Genomic DNA, 15279 nt, shown 5'->3' with positions numbered 1-15279 from the left:
ATTTTGCCCCAAATTGGCCAGATACAAGTTGTCATTGTCCCAGTTCATAAATTACATAACTAACCCCCTAGTGATAAACATTTGGTTGTTTCTACATGTTCACTATTCAAATAATGCTACAGTATAAATGCTCATAAATATATCTTTGCACACATCTGTGGATCTTTTTATATGATAAAATCTTATAAATGTTAGGCTTCATATTTAAAATTTTAATATAATGCCATATTCCAAAAAGTTACATTATAATTTTATTCCCATAACAGTATCGTTTAAGTATTTTCTCAAAACTTCAGCAATATAGTGTTGTAAGCAATCTTAAAACTTCGTTAGAACATGTACGTCTATATTTTTGAGATTACACATTCTTTCAAATATTACTGGCCTTGTAAGTTTCCTCTGCTGTGAAATGACTATTCATGTGTTCTAAGTTCATGTTAAACAACTGTAAAAACTTGTTTTCCTTGTCTTTCTTCTCTGCTCTTTCCTGGTTCTTCTCTCTCACCATTTTGTCTGTTTCCTCATTGCTTCTTGCACATACTATTCTGATCTTTGGCTTCATGTCTTGATTCTTATTTTCATTGCCTAGAAATTCCTCCTGATTATTTTTCCTCCTATTAAGACCTAAACTCCAAAAATTGCTACTTAGTCCACAATGATGTCATTCTGTAGCTTTATTACATTTGAAAGTGTTCATCTCAAATTCACAAAAACAGCCTGGCTAAAACTGAGTTCACTGCTCCCCTCTTACATTGAGGTCCTACTCCCCACTTGCCTGCTTTCTCTACTTGTATGAATGCACTGTTATTCTCCATATTCTCTAGGTCAAACACCAAGGGGTCATCTTTGATTTTCCCCTCTGCTTTGCTCCCAACATTCCTTCCATCTCAATATCTCATATTTATTCCTTCATTTCCATTTCCCCTGGAGCCACTCCAAAAGGCAATATTACAGAAATGTGCAGCAATGGGCAGTGAAAAATGCCACACAAACATGGGTTTAAAGTCCAGCATTTTGACTGTACCACCATGTTGTATTTCCCAACCACTGGTTTTTAAAAGTTATTATTTTGTGAATAAGTATTATTTCAGTGATTAGACTGAAGTTGCTTGAGGGAAAGGGCCACTTTATATATAGTCATGCAGCTCATAACAACGTTTCAGTCAAGGATGGACCACATATAAGAGAGTGGACCCATAAGATTAATACCATATAGATTAGGTGTGTAGTAGGATATATCATCTAGGTTTATGCAAGTACACTCTCTAATGTGAGCACAATGACGAAATCACCTAACAACGAATTTCTCAGAACGTATCCCTGTCGTTAAGTGACACGTGACTGTGTATCTAAAGCTTCCTCCATGGCATCTAGCCAAGGCTCTTCCCAGTCACTATTTCATTTAATCCTCACGGTCTTAAGGGTAGTTTTTATTGCCCCTAATGTGACTTAGACATGTTTAAATAATCTGCTCAAGATCATAAAACATGCAAAAGGTTAAATCAGGAGTCAAATGCAGGTCTGTCTGACTCTAAAATCTGTGGTTGTTCTAATGCCATACTATATCCCTAAGAGGCTTCTAGTATGACATCAGCAAATATTTGTTAAATGAATGACTCTATTATTTTTCTTAAACTAGTTCATGTCTATTTAGGAGAACAGTATACTATTTATCTGAAAATGTTACAGTTGTGTCCAAATATGTGATGACGTTTACAAGAAGTAACTGACGAATTACTGTTAGTAAGAGTGAACGTGGCAGCCAGTAAACCTCTTTTTTGCGGGGGCGGGAGAGGTGGCAAGAAAACTAATGGTTTTCACTGAGGTATTACCAACACATTTCCACTTAGTATTACAGAACTCTGAGAAAGGGTGCTAAGTTGGCAAAAATACAAATGCAGTAACAGTAAAGTAAGTCTACACTTCCAGAAAACTCCCTTTTCTTCATGCTTTGGAGAGAAAGCATCATTAATTAAAGGAATGCTACTTGAAATACTATAGCTGGTTATAAGAGAGTTTTGCTATCTACCTATTTTCTTTTATATCAGAAAACCTAGAGTAGTGGTTTCCAAATGTCAATCTATGGACTGCCTGCATCAAAATTATCTTTTACAAATACAAATGTCCAGGGTCCATCTCAAAGCTATTGAGTCTGATTCTCCAAACGTATAATCTAGTAATCTGTAATTTTAAGTATTCAAAAAATAATATTAAATTTCAAAAACCTCCAGTGTTTCTGACGCATGGTCAAGTTTGGGAACCACTGATCTCAAATAAAATGGAAGACTTATAAGGTTGTGCCAATGCTGGGTGAACAATTCTAAAGCCTTCACACAGATCTTGAATAAAACAAAGAGAAACAGACCACTTCCAAAGAAGTGTGGACATTCAGTATTCTGTCTCCAAAAATAAAAACTGTCTTGAGCTTCCATTAAAAAGTGCCTATGGAGACATCAATCCTAGAATAGCAGAGCCAGCCAAAATTAGATCAAATCTCTGAGGGTTTTATAGAGCTAAATACTATACACACTTCCCAACTACATTAGAAACTGTTCATTCATTTAACAAATATTTATTGAACAACTACTATGCATAGGGAATTATTACAGGGTTTGGAAGACATCAGTGACTTAAACAGACAAAAATCCCTACTCTTACAAAGCTTGAAGTCCACAGGAGACAGACAATAAACAAAACAAACAAAAATAAACTCCCTTCTAAATATATAGACTTGTTTTTTATTTTATATATATAAAACAGATAATAGCAAGTAATATAGAAAAAATGAAGCAGGAAATTAGTACACAGAGTTCTCACACATGATTTTAATTTAAATAGGATGATCAGGATAAGTCTCATGAGAACATGACATTTAAGTAAAGATCCAAAGGAGATGAGTGTGTCAGGCATACAAACATCTGGAGAAAGATCATTCTAAGAAGAAATGGCAGTGAGAAGTCTCTAAGGAAGCAGCATGCTGACAGTGTGAGGATCTCAAGGAGGTCACGTGGCTTGAGAATAGTTAGTGACAGGCAAGTTAGCAGGAGATAAAGTCAGAGAAGTAACAGGGACCCATCATGGTGGACCTAGTAAGGCACTGTAAGGACAGAAGAGCACTGGCATAACACGATCTGTCTTAAATTTTAAAAGCAAAGCTGGAACTGTGTTGAGAACAGACTTTAGGAAAGAGTTAGGGTGGAAGCAGGGAAATCAGGTGTTGCAGTAACCCAGGTGAGACATGATGACGGCAGGGACCAGGGGACTGGTGAGAAGTGGGCCAGTTTGGATGTATTTTCGAGGTGGAGACAACAGGATTTCTTGATAGAGTGGAAGTGAGATATGAGAGAAAGAGGAGCCACCACAGATACAGATGGCTGCAGAAGGAGCCAATTTTGAGGGGAAGATTCAGAGCTCTATTTTGGACATGGTGAATCTAAGAATTAGACAACCAACTGGAGGAAGTCTAGCCATAACTGGAATGAATATATCTTACATTCCTGTGTATTCCACACATCACAGTAGCAAAGACTAGGCATACAATAAACAACAAACACATGCACATTGCCTGATTTGATCCAACAGCTTAATAATAACCAGTATCTTTATAAAATAAGGGTGTAAGTAAAATTCCTATAATAAAATGTCTTTGGTTTACACCAACTTTTATTTCACACATTTCAAAGACAAAGAATTATCTCTTGCTCTTATTTCTTTATAATGCTACCTCCCATCTATTTCAAGCAACTCTGCCTTAGTTACACTTGTTTCTTAAAACAACCATACTATGATTGTTACTAAGCTACAAATACAGTAGTCTCCTCTTATCTGCAGTTTCAGCTTCTGTGGTTTCAGTTACCCAGTGTCAATCATGATCTAAAAATATTAAATGGAAAATTCCAGAAAGAAATAATTCATAAGTTTTAAACTGTGCACCACTCTGAATAGCATGATGAAATCTGGTGCTGTCTCACTCCCTCCAGCCCGGGACACCACCTCACAACGCCTATGTCATTCACTTCACTTCATCTCATCATGCAGGCATTGTATCACCTCACATCATCACAAGAAGGGTGAGCACACTAAAATAAGATATTTTTACAGAGACCACATTCACAGAACTTTTATTATAGTACATTGTTATAAGTGTTCTATTTTATTATTGTTGTTGTTAATCTCTTACTGTGCCTAATTTATAAATTAAACTTAATCATAGGTATGTATCTATAGGAAAAAATATAGTATATATATGTGGTCTGGTACTATCCACAGTTTCAGGAATCCACTGGGGGTCTTGGAATGCATCCCCCATGGATAAGGGGGACTACTGTACTACTGAATGAAATTATACGTAGGTAGTTACCTTGGCTGAATTGTGGACTCACTCATAGCTTGAAGCCTTTCCTGCAAACCATGGATCTCTGCCTCATAGTTTTCCTCAGTCTCTTTCAATTTCTGCTGCAAAGAGGATATGAGGTTTTCTAATTCTTGAACTTGTCCTTCAAGTTGTTTAATTTTTTCCATATCTTGCAGAGTAGATAACTTGCTTTTATGACTGACATCTAAGTTATATGAATAGAGAAAAACATATATTTCAATACAAGTTTCTTAGTGAAATAACACAATCATTTTTGTGTGTGTGCAGAGAATATTCATTCTTCTTTGAAACAACGTTTTTTAGTACTAATAACCCAGGTTTCAATTTAAACTCATTTGACTGATGAAAACATGATTACAGGAATTCAAGATCCTTTCTTCTATCTTCATGGCTGTAGTACCCCTAAATTTACCCATTTTATGTTTTTAAATTGAAAACAATTTAGAATCACAGAATGTAAGAAGAGGGAAAGGATCAAAGAGCTAAGTGGTCCAAACGTTTCATTTTAAGGATGAGAAAACTGAGACCAGAGAGGTTATAGTGAAATGCCCTAAGTGACCAGGTTGGCCCAAATTTTAAAGGAAAAGATCAAATTACTGAATATTTGGTATAGAAACACATTACAGTATATAATCAAAATTTACCAATGTCTTGCAAATTGGTCATCTGAGAGTGGGTTGATAAAAACTCTGTTTCCTCATTTGGTAGGTTTTCTTCTGCAAATTCAAGTTTCACATCATCTGTCTGCTGTCCCTGAAGCTATTGAAAATAACAGAAGAAAAGCAGTGACGTAGATACATGACCTCAAATTTTTAAAACTAGCAACTTTACATTTAAAATGTTTTTTTCAAAATCACCTAAAATTGTGACACTCTGATACAAATATTTTCCCTTCCAAGTTACTCCAGGCTTTCTTTTGACACAGTAATTCACATCCCATTCCCTTTAAACGACTGAAATCATATTAGAAAGTATAATGTTCTTTCATATCCACAAGAAAGTTCATTGTACTGCAAAAACAGAAGCTGCACAGAATTTTGGTACAAAGCTCACAACATTTATAATATTACTTGGTCTTTGAAATTTCAACTCATACATAGTAAATTTTATATTATCAACCTTTGATAACATAACTGTTATTAATCTCTGGATATAAATTATGTACAACCAAGTAACTGACATATGGTATGCTGCTCTTCATACAAAAAGAAAGAAAATAACAAAAACAGATAAATTTCAGCTTATTTCCTTAACTATTAAAACTAGGCAGCAATACATCAGATCCATATGTGTTTTAATTTAGTCATTCATCAAATATTCAGTCATCATCTACTATGTGGTCAGCATTGTGACAAGGGAGTAAGAATATAAAAATCAGTAAAAATATGGTATATCTGTCCTCATAGAATTTATCAACTAGTTGAGGGAATAAAATTAAACAATTAGAGACGGGCTAACCTATAAAGTCTGACCATAAGGGCAATAACAGAGAACACTGATGTGGGTCTGAGTAACTACGGAGGAAGTCAAATTTGACTTGGGCCTCAAACATTTTGGGCAATGATTAGGAAGGGCTATAAGAAGAAACACTAAGAGCATTTGTGAAAAAATGACCAATGCTAGGATTAGTGAAGACAATGGTCTTGTTGAGAGGGGTTTAATTTGGATAAGGATGGGGGAAATAATGCTAGATAAATAAGACAAATGTAGATTACACAGCAACTTAAAAGCAAGAGGAAAGAGTTTGGACTTGCTAGACTAGATGAACAAAGGATCCTGCAGAAGCAGGCAAGCAACAGGATAAAAGCCATTTCCCGTGAAAGCCATTTCACTTGGTTACTCCTTTTATCAAGTCCTCTACGTCACTCCTATCCCCTGAGCACATTTCAACAGAGGACCTTGCCTCCCACTTCCTAAAGAAAATAAAGCTCATCAGGTAAACTCTGCAGTTGCCAGCTCAACCTTTCTATATCTTCACTTCATTCATTCAGCAAACATTTGTTAAGCCTTTACTATGTGCTAAACAAAACACTGTGCTAAGAAGAGGAAACAAAAATAAAGACTGATTCTGAAGGGTTTAGAATCTAGTGGAAAAGGCAGAAGAGTAGACAAATAATTATAACAGCATGAAAAATAATGTGATACAAACGCAAGTTTGTACAAGGAGCTATGGGAACAGAAAGAGAAACAGGAGGGTAATCAAATATCAAAAATAACAGAATCAGATAAATGCAATAAGCAAAGGCTTGTACTGATGCTAAGAGCATAGAGGAAGAAATGTTCAAGTCTTCCTTAGAAAGACAGGTAAAGATGACACAAAAGTAGTAACATTTGAACCAACTGAAAGAACAAGTAGGAACACATCGGGCAGACTGAAGGGGGATGGGCAGTGTTAGACAGACAGAACAGCAAGCAAAAAGACCCAGGGGTGTGAAAGATCAGGGTGTATTTGGGAAACAAAATATTTTAGTACAGCTAAAAGGAGGAGGATTCGAAGATGAGGCTAACAGGTTAGGCAGTGATGCACTATAGTGCTGACTCTGACCCCAACCAACGTTTGGGATGCCACTGTAGTTGTAGCTAACTTACCAGGTTAAAACGTGAAATTCACTTTTTTACACATTGTGCAGAGAAGAGTTAGAGCAGTTGTGCGACTGCCTATCTCTTTAGAAAGGCCGACTTCGAAGTTTGGCCCTTGGCCAGCATCTGGGAATTTACCTGGTAAACAGTTCCCTACACTAATACAAAACTTTCCCTAAATGGTAAGAGTGTCTCATGTCTAGACTATGCAAACAATATGGCTAATACTGAACATATGCTTTCCTTCTGGAAGTCTGGATTTTGGTATGTTCTAGGCAGAGGATGCCTATGTGACTAATACCTGATTAAAAAAAAAACGAATTCCTGGGCTTGGGTGAGCTTCCTTGTAGACAATACTTAGCACATACTGTTAGAACTTACTGCTATAGGAAATGAGTGAGTCCTATGACTCCATTAGGAGAGGATTTTAGAAGTTTGTGCCTGCTTTCCTCCAGACTTCATCCCATGCATCTTTTCAAACCTTTTCAAGGCTGATTTTGCTTTGTATCTTTTTGTTGTTATAAGTCCTAGCCTTGAGTACAACTATATGTTGAATCCTATGAGTCCTTCTAGGTAATCACCAAACCTTGGGGTGGTCTTGAGGACTCTCAACATGCCTATACTCTGTGTCCCATTATATAGACATCTAAGGTACAAGTTTCACTGATACAGGGAATGAAAAAAATAAGTTATCTTGGCCTTGTTTCTCTCCTTTTTCATCCACATCAACTGACTAACAAATTCTTTAGATTCTTCCTTAAAATATCTTACAAATTGTCCCTTCTTCTTTCCTGTCTCCCTTTGCCACCTCCCTAATTAATCTTCCTAAAAGTTCAACTTTATGATATCTAGCCGATGATGACAAATTTCCAACAGCTTTTTAAAGTCTACAAGAGTCTAGTCTACCATTCAAAGTGTGAAACAGTCTATCCTTTGTAATCTGAGAGTCTATTATTCTCTCAGTAATATTTCCCAAATATATCACACTCACACCTCCCAGACTTTGACCACATCACCTCTCCCATCTGGAATGCTATTCTCCCTTCTCTTCCTTATCTAAACTTACACATCTTTCATGGTCCAATTCGAGCCCCAGTTCTTCCAGGAAATCTTAATTATTTGCACTTACACTTATCTACCTGTTTGCTTAATTCCAAAAGTACTTCTCTTTTAAACACGTAATAAAATGTTGCCTTGGAGACTTATTTTATATATGTAGATCATACTCCCTGAATTAGTTTATTAAGTTAATTGATTTATAAATTCCTTCAGTCTAGTGACTTTATCTTGTATACTGTTTTATTATCAGTACATAGAACAACCTAGTATATAATTAGCAAATAAAAAATACTGGCTGGATAACTGAATGAAAACAAGGGGGGGGGGTGTGTGTGGGTGTGTATCTTACATTTCTTTTGTACTCCCTTCAGAGTATATTGCAGTATGATGGAAGATCAAGAGTTAGGGGAGAGAATTGCCTAGGATGATCCCCAAGTTACTGGTTGAATGTCATTCTTCAAAACTGAGAAGAGAGGAGAAGCTGGTTTAAGGGGAAAAAATTAATAAATGCAAATTTCATTATGATTGAGACATACGTAAAGGATATTCGAGTCCAGATATCCAATTAGATATATCAGTGCAGCTCAGGAGTAAGAACTGACCTAGACAAGGAGCTCTGGAAGCCATGAAAGTACATGTGAGCAGCATACAGCATAAGAAAAGGATCAAGTACAGATCCTTGGTGACTATAAACAGATTGGGCAAAGCCCAAAATGAAGGCTTAAAAAGCCAAAGAATTGAAATCACAGAAGCTAAAAGATGGAAATATTCTAAGAAAGCAGCAAATACTACACTGTCAAAAAATAATAGAATTAAAAAGCAAACTAGCTCGAGATACACTGAGCAGGCGTTTATACCTAAGGTTGCAAAGTAGAGGCTCGACTTTAAATTCAGGCTACAGACGTGCTCTTTTGGGGACCAGTTTTCCTTGTTTGTTTCCTTCTAATTGTTTCCCAATTAAAAAGAATCTTTTTATTTTTAACACTTCTCAACATTTTTAAAAGCAAAAGACTTGACATAAAATTGATAAAGTGAAAGAATGAGTAACACTGAGTTCCCACTCCTACAGGTGGCAACAACAGGGTGAAGCTGAGCAGATTCTGCCCTCCTTTAGATAAGGTATGCTTTCTCCAGGTTTCATTTTTCCAGCTTTCACTTGGCCGTCTTCATTTATTTTATGAGCTAAGCTCATGTAGGCATTACATTGAGATCTCTGACACACACGTCTTCCTTCCCCATGACTCAATTAAGATGATAGTGAAGAATCTCTAAAAGGTTTTAATCCATTATAAACAAGAAAACAAGAGCCCAAGAGAGATTTCATGCAATTGCTGGAAAACAGAAAGGCATGGAGTAGTAGTGATGTCTCAAGGTGAATAAAGCAGCAGCCTAAAGCACACATGAAGGGCGCCGCAGTTACAGGACACAGTTTACTTGCCTAGCAGAACCTTAGAAAGGCCCCAGAATCAGAGAGAGATTCATGACCGGCAGGAAGCAGATCAGAAAACAAATACATTGACCTTTAATTAATCACAGTACAGACCTTCATCCAGACTCAGCCAGCTAAAAGTCTGGTGGCAGGCAAAAGTTCTTCTCAAAACAAACAGAGAAAAGTGTGTGGGGGAGAACTAAAGAGGCTAGTGTGGGTGTTTGTGTTCCATTAAAAACTCTCCCACATTCTGGTATTGGGGAAGGGAGGTGTGTCTCTCATCAAAGCAAACTGTTCCTGCCTCACTGTGCTCAAAGGAAACAGGCAAAATGACAAACATCACTGTGGATTACTTCTACACTAGGTAAGCCCTCCTACACTATGTAATAGTGTCAATTATGTACTGTCATATGGAAAAGTAACATTTTTAAAAGAAAGAAAATGAAGAAGGAAGGTAAGAAAGCAGAAAGTAAATATGATAATTAAGAATTCACTGGTGACCTCTGCCAAAGAAAGTTCAATGAAGTGTATGCTGGGAGCTTGTTTACAGTGGGTAAAAGAGGGAGGGGGAGAGGAGATGGGAAATTCTGGCTATAGTCTATTCTTACTTTCAAAGAATGTGACAGCGAAGAAAAAAGAGAAACAGAGACAAAGAGAGATGATGGATTGAGGGAGGATTGGTTATATTCTAAATAGGAGAGTTGTAAGGGAAGTACAAGGGGAAGGAAGGACATAAATAGAGAAGAATAAAGGCAAAGAAGCTGAAAACACAAAAGGGAGGGAAGTAACAGGTTTTCAATCCTAGAGAAGGTATAAGGGGATATTAACAAAAGCATAGGAAATAAAATAACCTTGGTTATGAAAAGTGATAACTTCTAGGACAGAAGGAAAATAAACTAGGGCTTTTGCAGATTTAAAGAAATACAAATGGTCTAGAGGTAGCAAATAAACAATTTATAATTGATAGCTCTGATACTTGCAAAGAAATAGGAGATAAGGCCAACTGCAAAGAAAAAAGGGGAGGAAAAGTAGAATATATGACTCAAGGAAAGTTGTAAAATTGAGGAATATCTACTGAGGGAACTGTGAGAGGATGAGTGATCACATAAAAGAACTGTCAAGTGGAGCTGGCCCTGTGGCTAAGTCGTTAAGTTTGCATGCCCTGCTTTAGCGGCCCAGGGTTTCGTCTGTTCAGATCCTGGGCACGGACACCACACTGCCCGTCAAGCCATGCTGAGGTGATGTCCCACATAGCACAACCAGAAGGACCTACAACTAGAATACACAACTGTGTACTGAGGGGTTTTGGGGAGAAGAAGAAGAAGAAGGAAAAAAAAAAGATGTTAGCTCAGGTGCCAATGTTTAAAAAAAAAAGAAAGAAAGAAATGTCAAGTGATCTTGAGGGTCCAGCTGAGGCCAGAGACCATAATATGTAGTGTCACCAAACCACATTGCCATCTGATTTTCTTAGCAGCCCTCAGAAACACCAGTATGAGTAGAGAAGAAGGGTTCTTGGAGGCAAGACAAAGGCAGCAGAAAAACAAGAAATCTAGGCTGCTAAGGGTATTGGTAAGAAAATGGTACAATGATTCTGAATATGGTTCAACATTATGGCTATGAAGGGAAGTAGAAAGAAAAGTAATAATTGCAGGAAAATGTAGAATTAAAGGAGGGTTTTTATCTATCCACCTGCCCTATTACAGAGGTACCTATAAGATACTGGGGTAGGTTTACAGGTTTTAGGAAAGGCTGGATAAAGCTGTGCTACACTACACAGAAAGTGAAAGAGAAAGCTAGAGAGGGAGAGGGGAAAGCAGAAAGGGGGAAAATGAAGAGCAGAAAGGAGGAGGAGAAGAGAAACAGGAAGAACGAGAATTTCAGCCAAAGCATCCATCCCTCATACTCCATATAACTTTCACTGCCTGTCAATTAAATCTTTCACATCTGTCCAAGCATTTTTATAACATCCAAAAAAGAGACATAGAACTCTTGTTGGATTTTTTTCCTAAAACATGAAGATTACAACACTTATCTTTGCAAATATATACTGTTTGTTACCTTTCTGATACAGTGAATAAACTATACTATGCCATCTACACTCTTACCCAGTTTTCTATGCACACATTTCTAAAACAACTGCTTTAAAGGAATCTGACATATATAACACTGTGTGAAACTAATCAGCTATGTTCTAAACAACTAATTACTGTTTTTCTCTAAAACAGACCCATTGCTTTAAAAACTGTTGCACGTAAAATTCAATGTAACTGTTTCACAAAGTTTACAATTTGACATTTTATATATATCTTTTACTTTACCATGACTTCAAAAACTCTCTAAAGGGGTAAACAGTATTCAACTTGCAAAGATTCCTTCAGCTCACTATACTATAAATATACGTCACTTTTCCTTAATCTCGTTTTTCATGTGCACTTATTTCAGAAATTCTTGATCAAGCAGCTTACAAAACAACAGGTAATACAATAAATGCAAACATTATAATACATTTTCCATTTCACACACCTTACTTAATTGTGTCTGAAGTACCAAGAGTTTGTTGTATTCCTCTGTTACTTTGTTGAGAAGAGTTTGCATATTTTCTTGAAAGTCTAGATGATAAACAAACAATTATAATAATTTCACGCCACAGCAAAAGTCTGCTTCTTTCAATAAGCATTACTCATCTACTCATCACTTCAGAAAATTGCCTGCTAGAAGTAAACTTCACACACTTAGTAACCAAAAATTTAATTCTCATTAATGTGAAATATCTGCTACAAAGATAGCTTGACAATTTCATGTTAAAATGTTAATTTCTTTTAGAATTCATTAATTTGCACACATTTTGTTCATTATTCATACAAGTGGACAGGGGTAGGAAACACTTTATCTGTGAAGGAACACAGAAAAATTAATTGAAGTTGCAATTTAGAAAAATAAACTAATATGGGAATCCTATTAAGAAAGATAATTGTACGTCTTCTTATTCTTTTTTAAAAAATAAACCACTGATATAAACTTATTCAACAAATACAATAACCTTTAAAAGTTTGGATCTATGGTATGAAATTAAGGAAAGAGTTATGAGGAAAAAGATGAGAGTATAGGGATAAAGAGGGTAAAGAGACAAAGACACTTGATGGCTTTGGTTCTCTTTACATCACAATTATTGCATTATAAAAATAAAAATGTATATTAAATATAAGATTTCATGAATCTGAAACAAAGACAAGATATTAAGATGATAAACTCAAACTGGCTGAGTGATTAAATCATGAATAAATGTAAAAGTTTATCATCAATTAAGAAAATCACTGTTCAATAACGTGGTAAGCTTTATTACCTTGAACTTCATATCTATAATCTTGCAATTCTAGTTCTTGATTTTCAGAAGTGTGAACATCACAATTCTCTCTCTCTTCTCCATCTACCTCACATTTTAAAACAGGAGTATAACGTTCACCAAGTACGTTGCCAAAAGTCTGTTAACAACAAAATTAGGTGTTTTATAGAACCAAAATTTTGATTTCTCCCTCTACAGATCATTAAACATTATTTTCCTATATGCAAAAGCCAGTCAAAATGGCACAGAAAAATCAATAAGAAAACACTCTTCCATACACCAAATCAATCTGCAAAATGAATAATCAAGTCTAAATCTTTTTTTCTATATATAGGACATGAAATTCTTCTTATATCAGGAAAATAGTCATCTTCATTGTACAAAACTATAATTTTTTCTGCTTCTTTCTAATAATGAAAAGTAGAATATCTTGTACTTTAATCTACCACTTTCTAGCTTGGATCCTATTCTAATGTTATCTCTGTAATGTCAACTACCCTTGAAAAAACACCAGAAGACAAGGACAGAAGTCCAAAAACGATGACTAGAAAGTAGTCTATAAAGTTCTAGAGAAATTATAATATATGAAATAGGAGATCACACTCATATACTTTTCTATAACATATGAGAGTAGTATTCTGTGGTTTATATACACAAGAAGTTAAAAATATTTGACACATTATTCTGGTTTTTCTCCTGAGAAAAAGACAATTCTGTCATCATTTAAAAACAATATGTCTCCTAACTGTTTGATAAGCCCTCTAAATTAGTTTTACCTTTGCCCCTCACACTTAAAACTTAAAAACTAAATTGTTTATTGCTGCTGTTTCTTAAGATATGCTTAAAAGTTAACTATACTGTCAATTAACAATTGAGTAACTAAATTTTCAGCACTGTCCCTAAGACAGAATTTTAACATAGAGTTGGTAGAAACCTGAAGGATCACCCAATCTACAGATGAAGAAACAGACTCAGAACGATGAAGTAACCAGTCCTAGGCAACATCAATGATTAACGACAAAACCAGGTTTCATAATGAATTCCAAAGGACCCCTCCATTACAACAAGTTGCTTCATATTTCAACTTGAGATTAGGGCTCAAGTAAAAACAAGAGTGGAAGAAAAGAAAGTATAAAGTCAGCTTACAAATGAACTTTTGTGACTTGGGCCCTCTTTCCGTATTTACTGTCAACAATGGATATGAAAGGACAATGCCTGAACCCTTCAGCAGAAGTAGAGGCTGACGAATGCCAAATGAATAAAGGCCTTCAATGTGGTTATTTCTGACTTTTCTTGGATTTTTTTGCAATATGTTTTTGAACCATTTTATCGGTAATCAGAATTGGTAAAGCAGCTTTATCTGTACCAACTAATACCACCCTCCTCCTCCTGCAATTTATAAATACACAGACTGTGATGGAGATCAGGGACAAGCCTAGGCATATATTTTATTGTGAACTATTTCAAATATGCAGAATAAATAGTTTATTACCTAGCTTTAACAAATACTAATATTTTGTCAAATTCTCTATATTTTTTAAAAAATTAAACATTACATATAGATTAGAAACTGTCTGTATTAAGTACTGCTTACCCATTTCATTCGCCTCTCTCTCCACCCAGGTGACTACTCTAGCATGCATGTTTTTATACTTTTTTCTTTTGAGATTTACTGGTATTAGTACAGATATCAACAGTGCTATAGGGTGTTCCATTGTATGGATATACCACAATTTGTTTATTCATTTGCCTGCAGATGGAAATCTGAGTTGTTTCCAATTTTTAACTTAATATAGACACTCTTGCAATGAACATATCTGGTTGTACACATATGTAAGCCTCTCTAGAAGTAAATGCATGGGCTGTGAGATGTACATATCTTCAACAATATACCTTGCCAATCTGCTTCTCAAGGTACTGCTGTCCCGCCAGCAGTGTATAAGAGCTATTTCATTCCATTTTCACAAATACAATTATATTTGGTATAATTACAGTTTTTAGTTTTTGGCAATCTTCAGTCTGAAATCACATCTCAGCAGTCTTGTGCAAGCTCCCCACATGTCATCAGATTCACTCAACCACCTAAGTGGGCAGGGGCAGGAAACAGACCTGCTTGAGGCTCTATTGGTCCGTTGTTTTTAATTAGGTATAACTTTTGTCTGTTCTACTGCTGAGACAATTTACCTGACTTTTTTTTTGTTTCAAACTGATTATCAGGAAAAATTTAAATGCTCATTTTAGACTTAAAAACTCAGAAATATTTTCTGATGTAGCTTTGAAGTAAGATAGTAGGAAAAACCAAGTTGGATGATTCTGCTTATCAAATTAGCAGTAACTTAAAATTTAGCATTTCTTGTTTAAAAGTACTTTTTAACTAATATCTTACCTGTGCAAAATAAGAACATTCTTCAGACACTGCCTTGCGAAGTTTCCCAACAAGCACTTGCAAAGACTTCACTTCATCACCTAATAGAACAGATACTGCTTTAAAAC

General features: G+C 35.7%; 1 protein-coding gene across 21 annotated transcripts in view; it reads right to left on the bottom strand.

Moving 5' to 3' along the window:
- The window catches only part of AKAP9 (A-kinase anchoring protein 9), a 160361-nt gene that overhangs the window by 91782 nt on the left and 53300 nt on the right, over positions 1-15279 (bottom strand). For all 21 annotated transcript variants that reach the window (XR_011437682.1, XR_011437683.1, XR_011437685.1 and 18 more), the window contains 5 exons: positions 15173-15252; positions 12787-12925; positions 11967-12052; positions 5020-5134; positions 4361-4559 (listed from right to left, as the gene is read on the bottom strand). Coding sequence is in view for 8 of the 21 variants with exons in the window: in XM_023638758.2 (XP_023494526.1) it covers positions 4361-4559; positions 5020-5134; positions 11967-12052; positions 12787-12925; positions 15173-15252 (619 nt within the window). In the remaining 13 variants the exon portion in view is untranslated. The remainder of the gene's footprint in view (positions 1-4360; positions 4560-5019; positions 5135-11966; positions 12053-12786; positions 12926-15172; positions 15253-15279) is intronic.

This window comes from Equus caballus, chromosome 4, assembly GCF_041296265.1.
Source record: "Equus caballus isolate H_3958 breed thoroughbred chromosome 4, TB-T2T, whole genome shotgun sequence".
NCBI classification, from domain to species: domain Eukaryota; kingdom Metazoa; phylum Chordata; class Mammalia; order Perissodactyla; family Equidae; genus Equus; species Equus caballus.
This window is presented reverse-complemented; position numbering and strand designations above follow the sequence as displayed.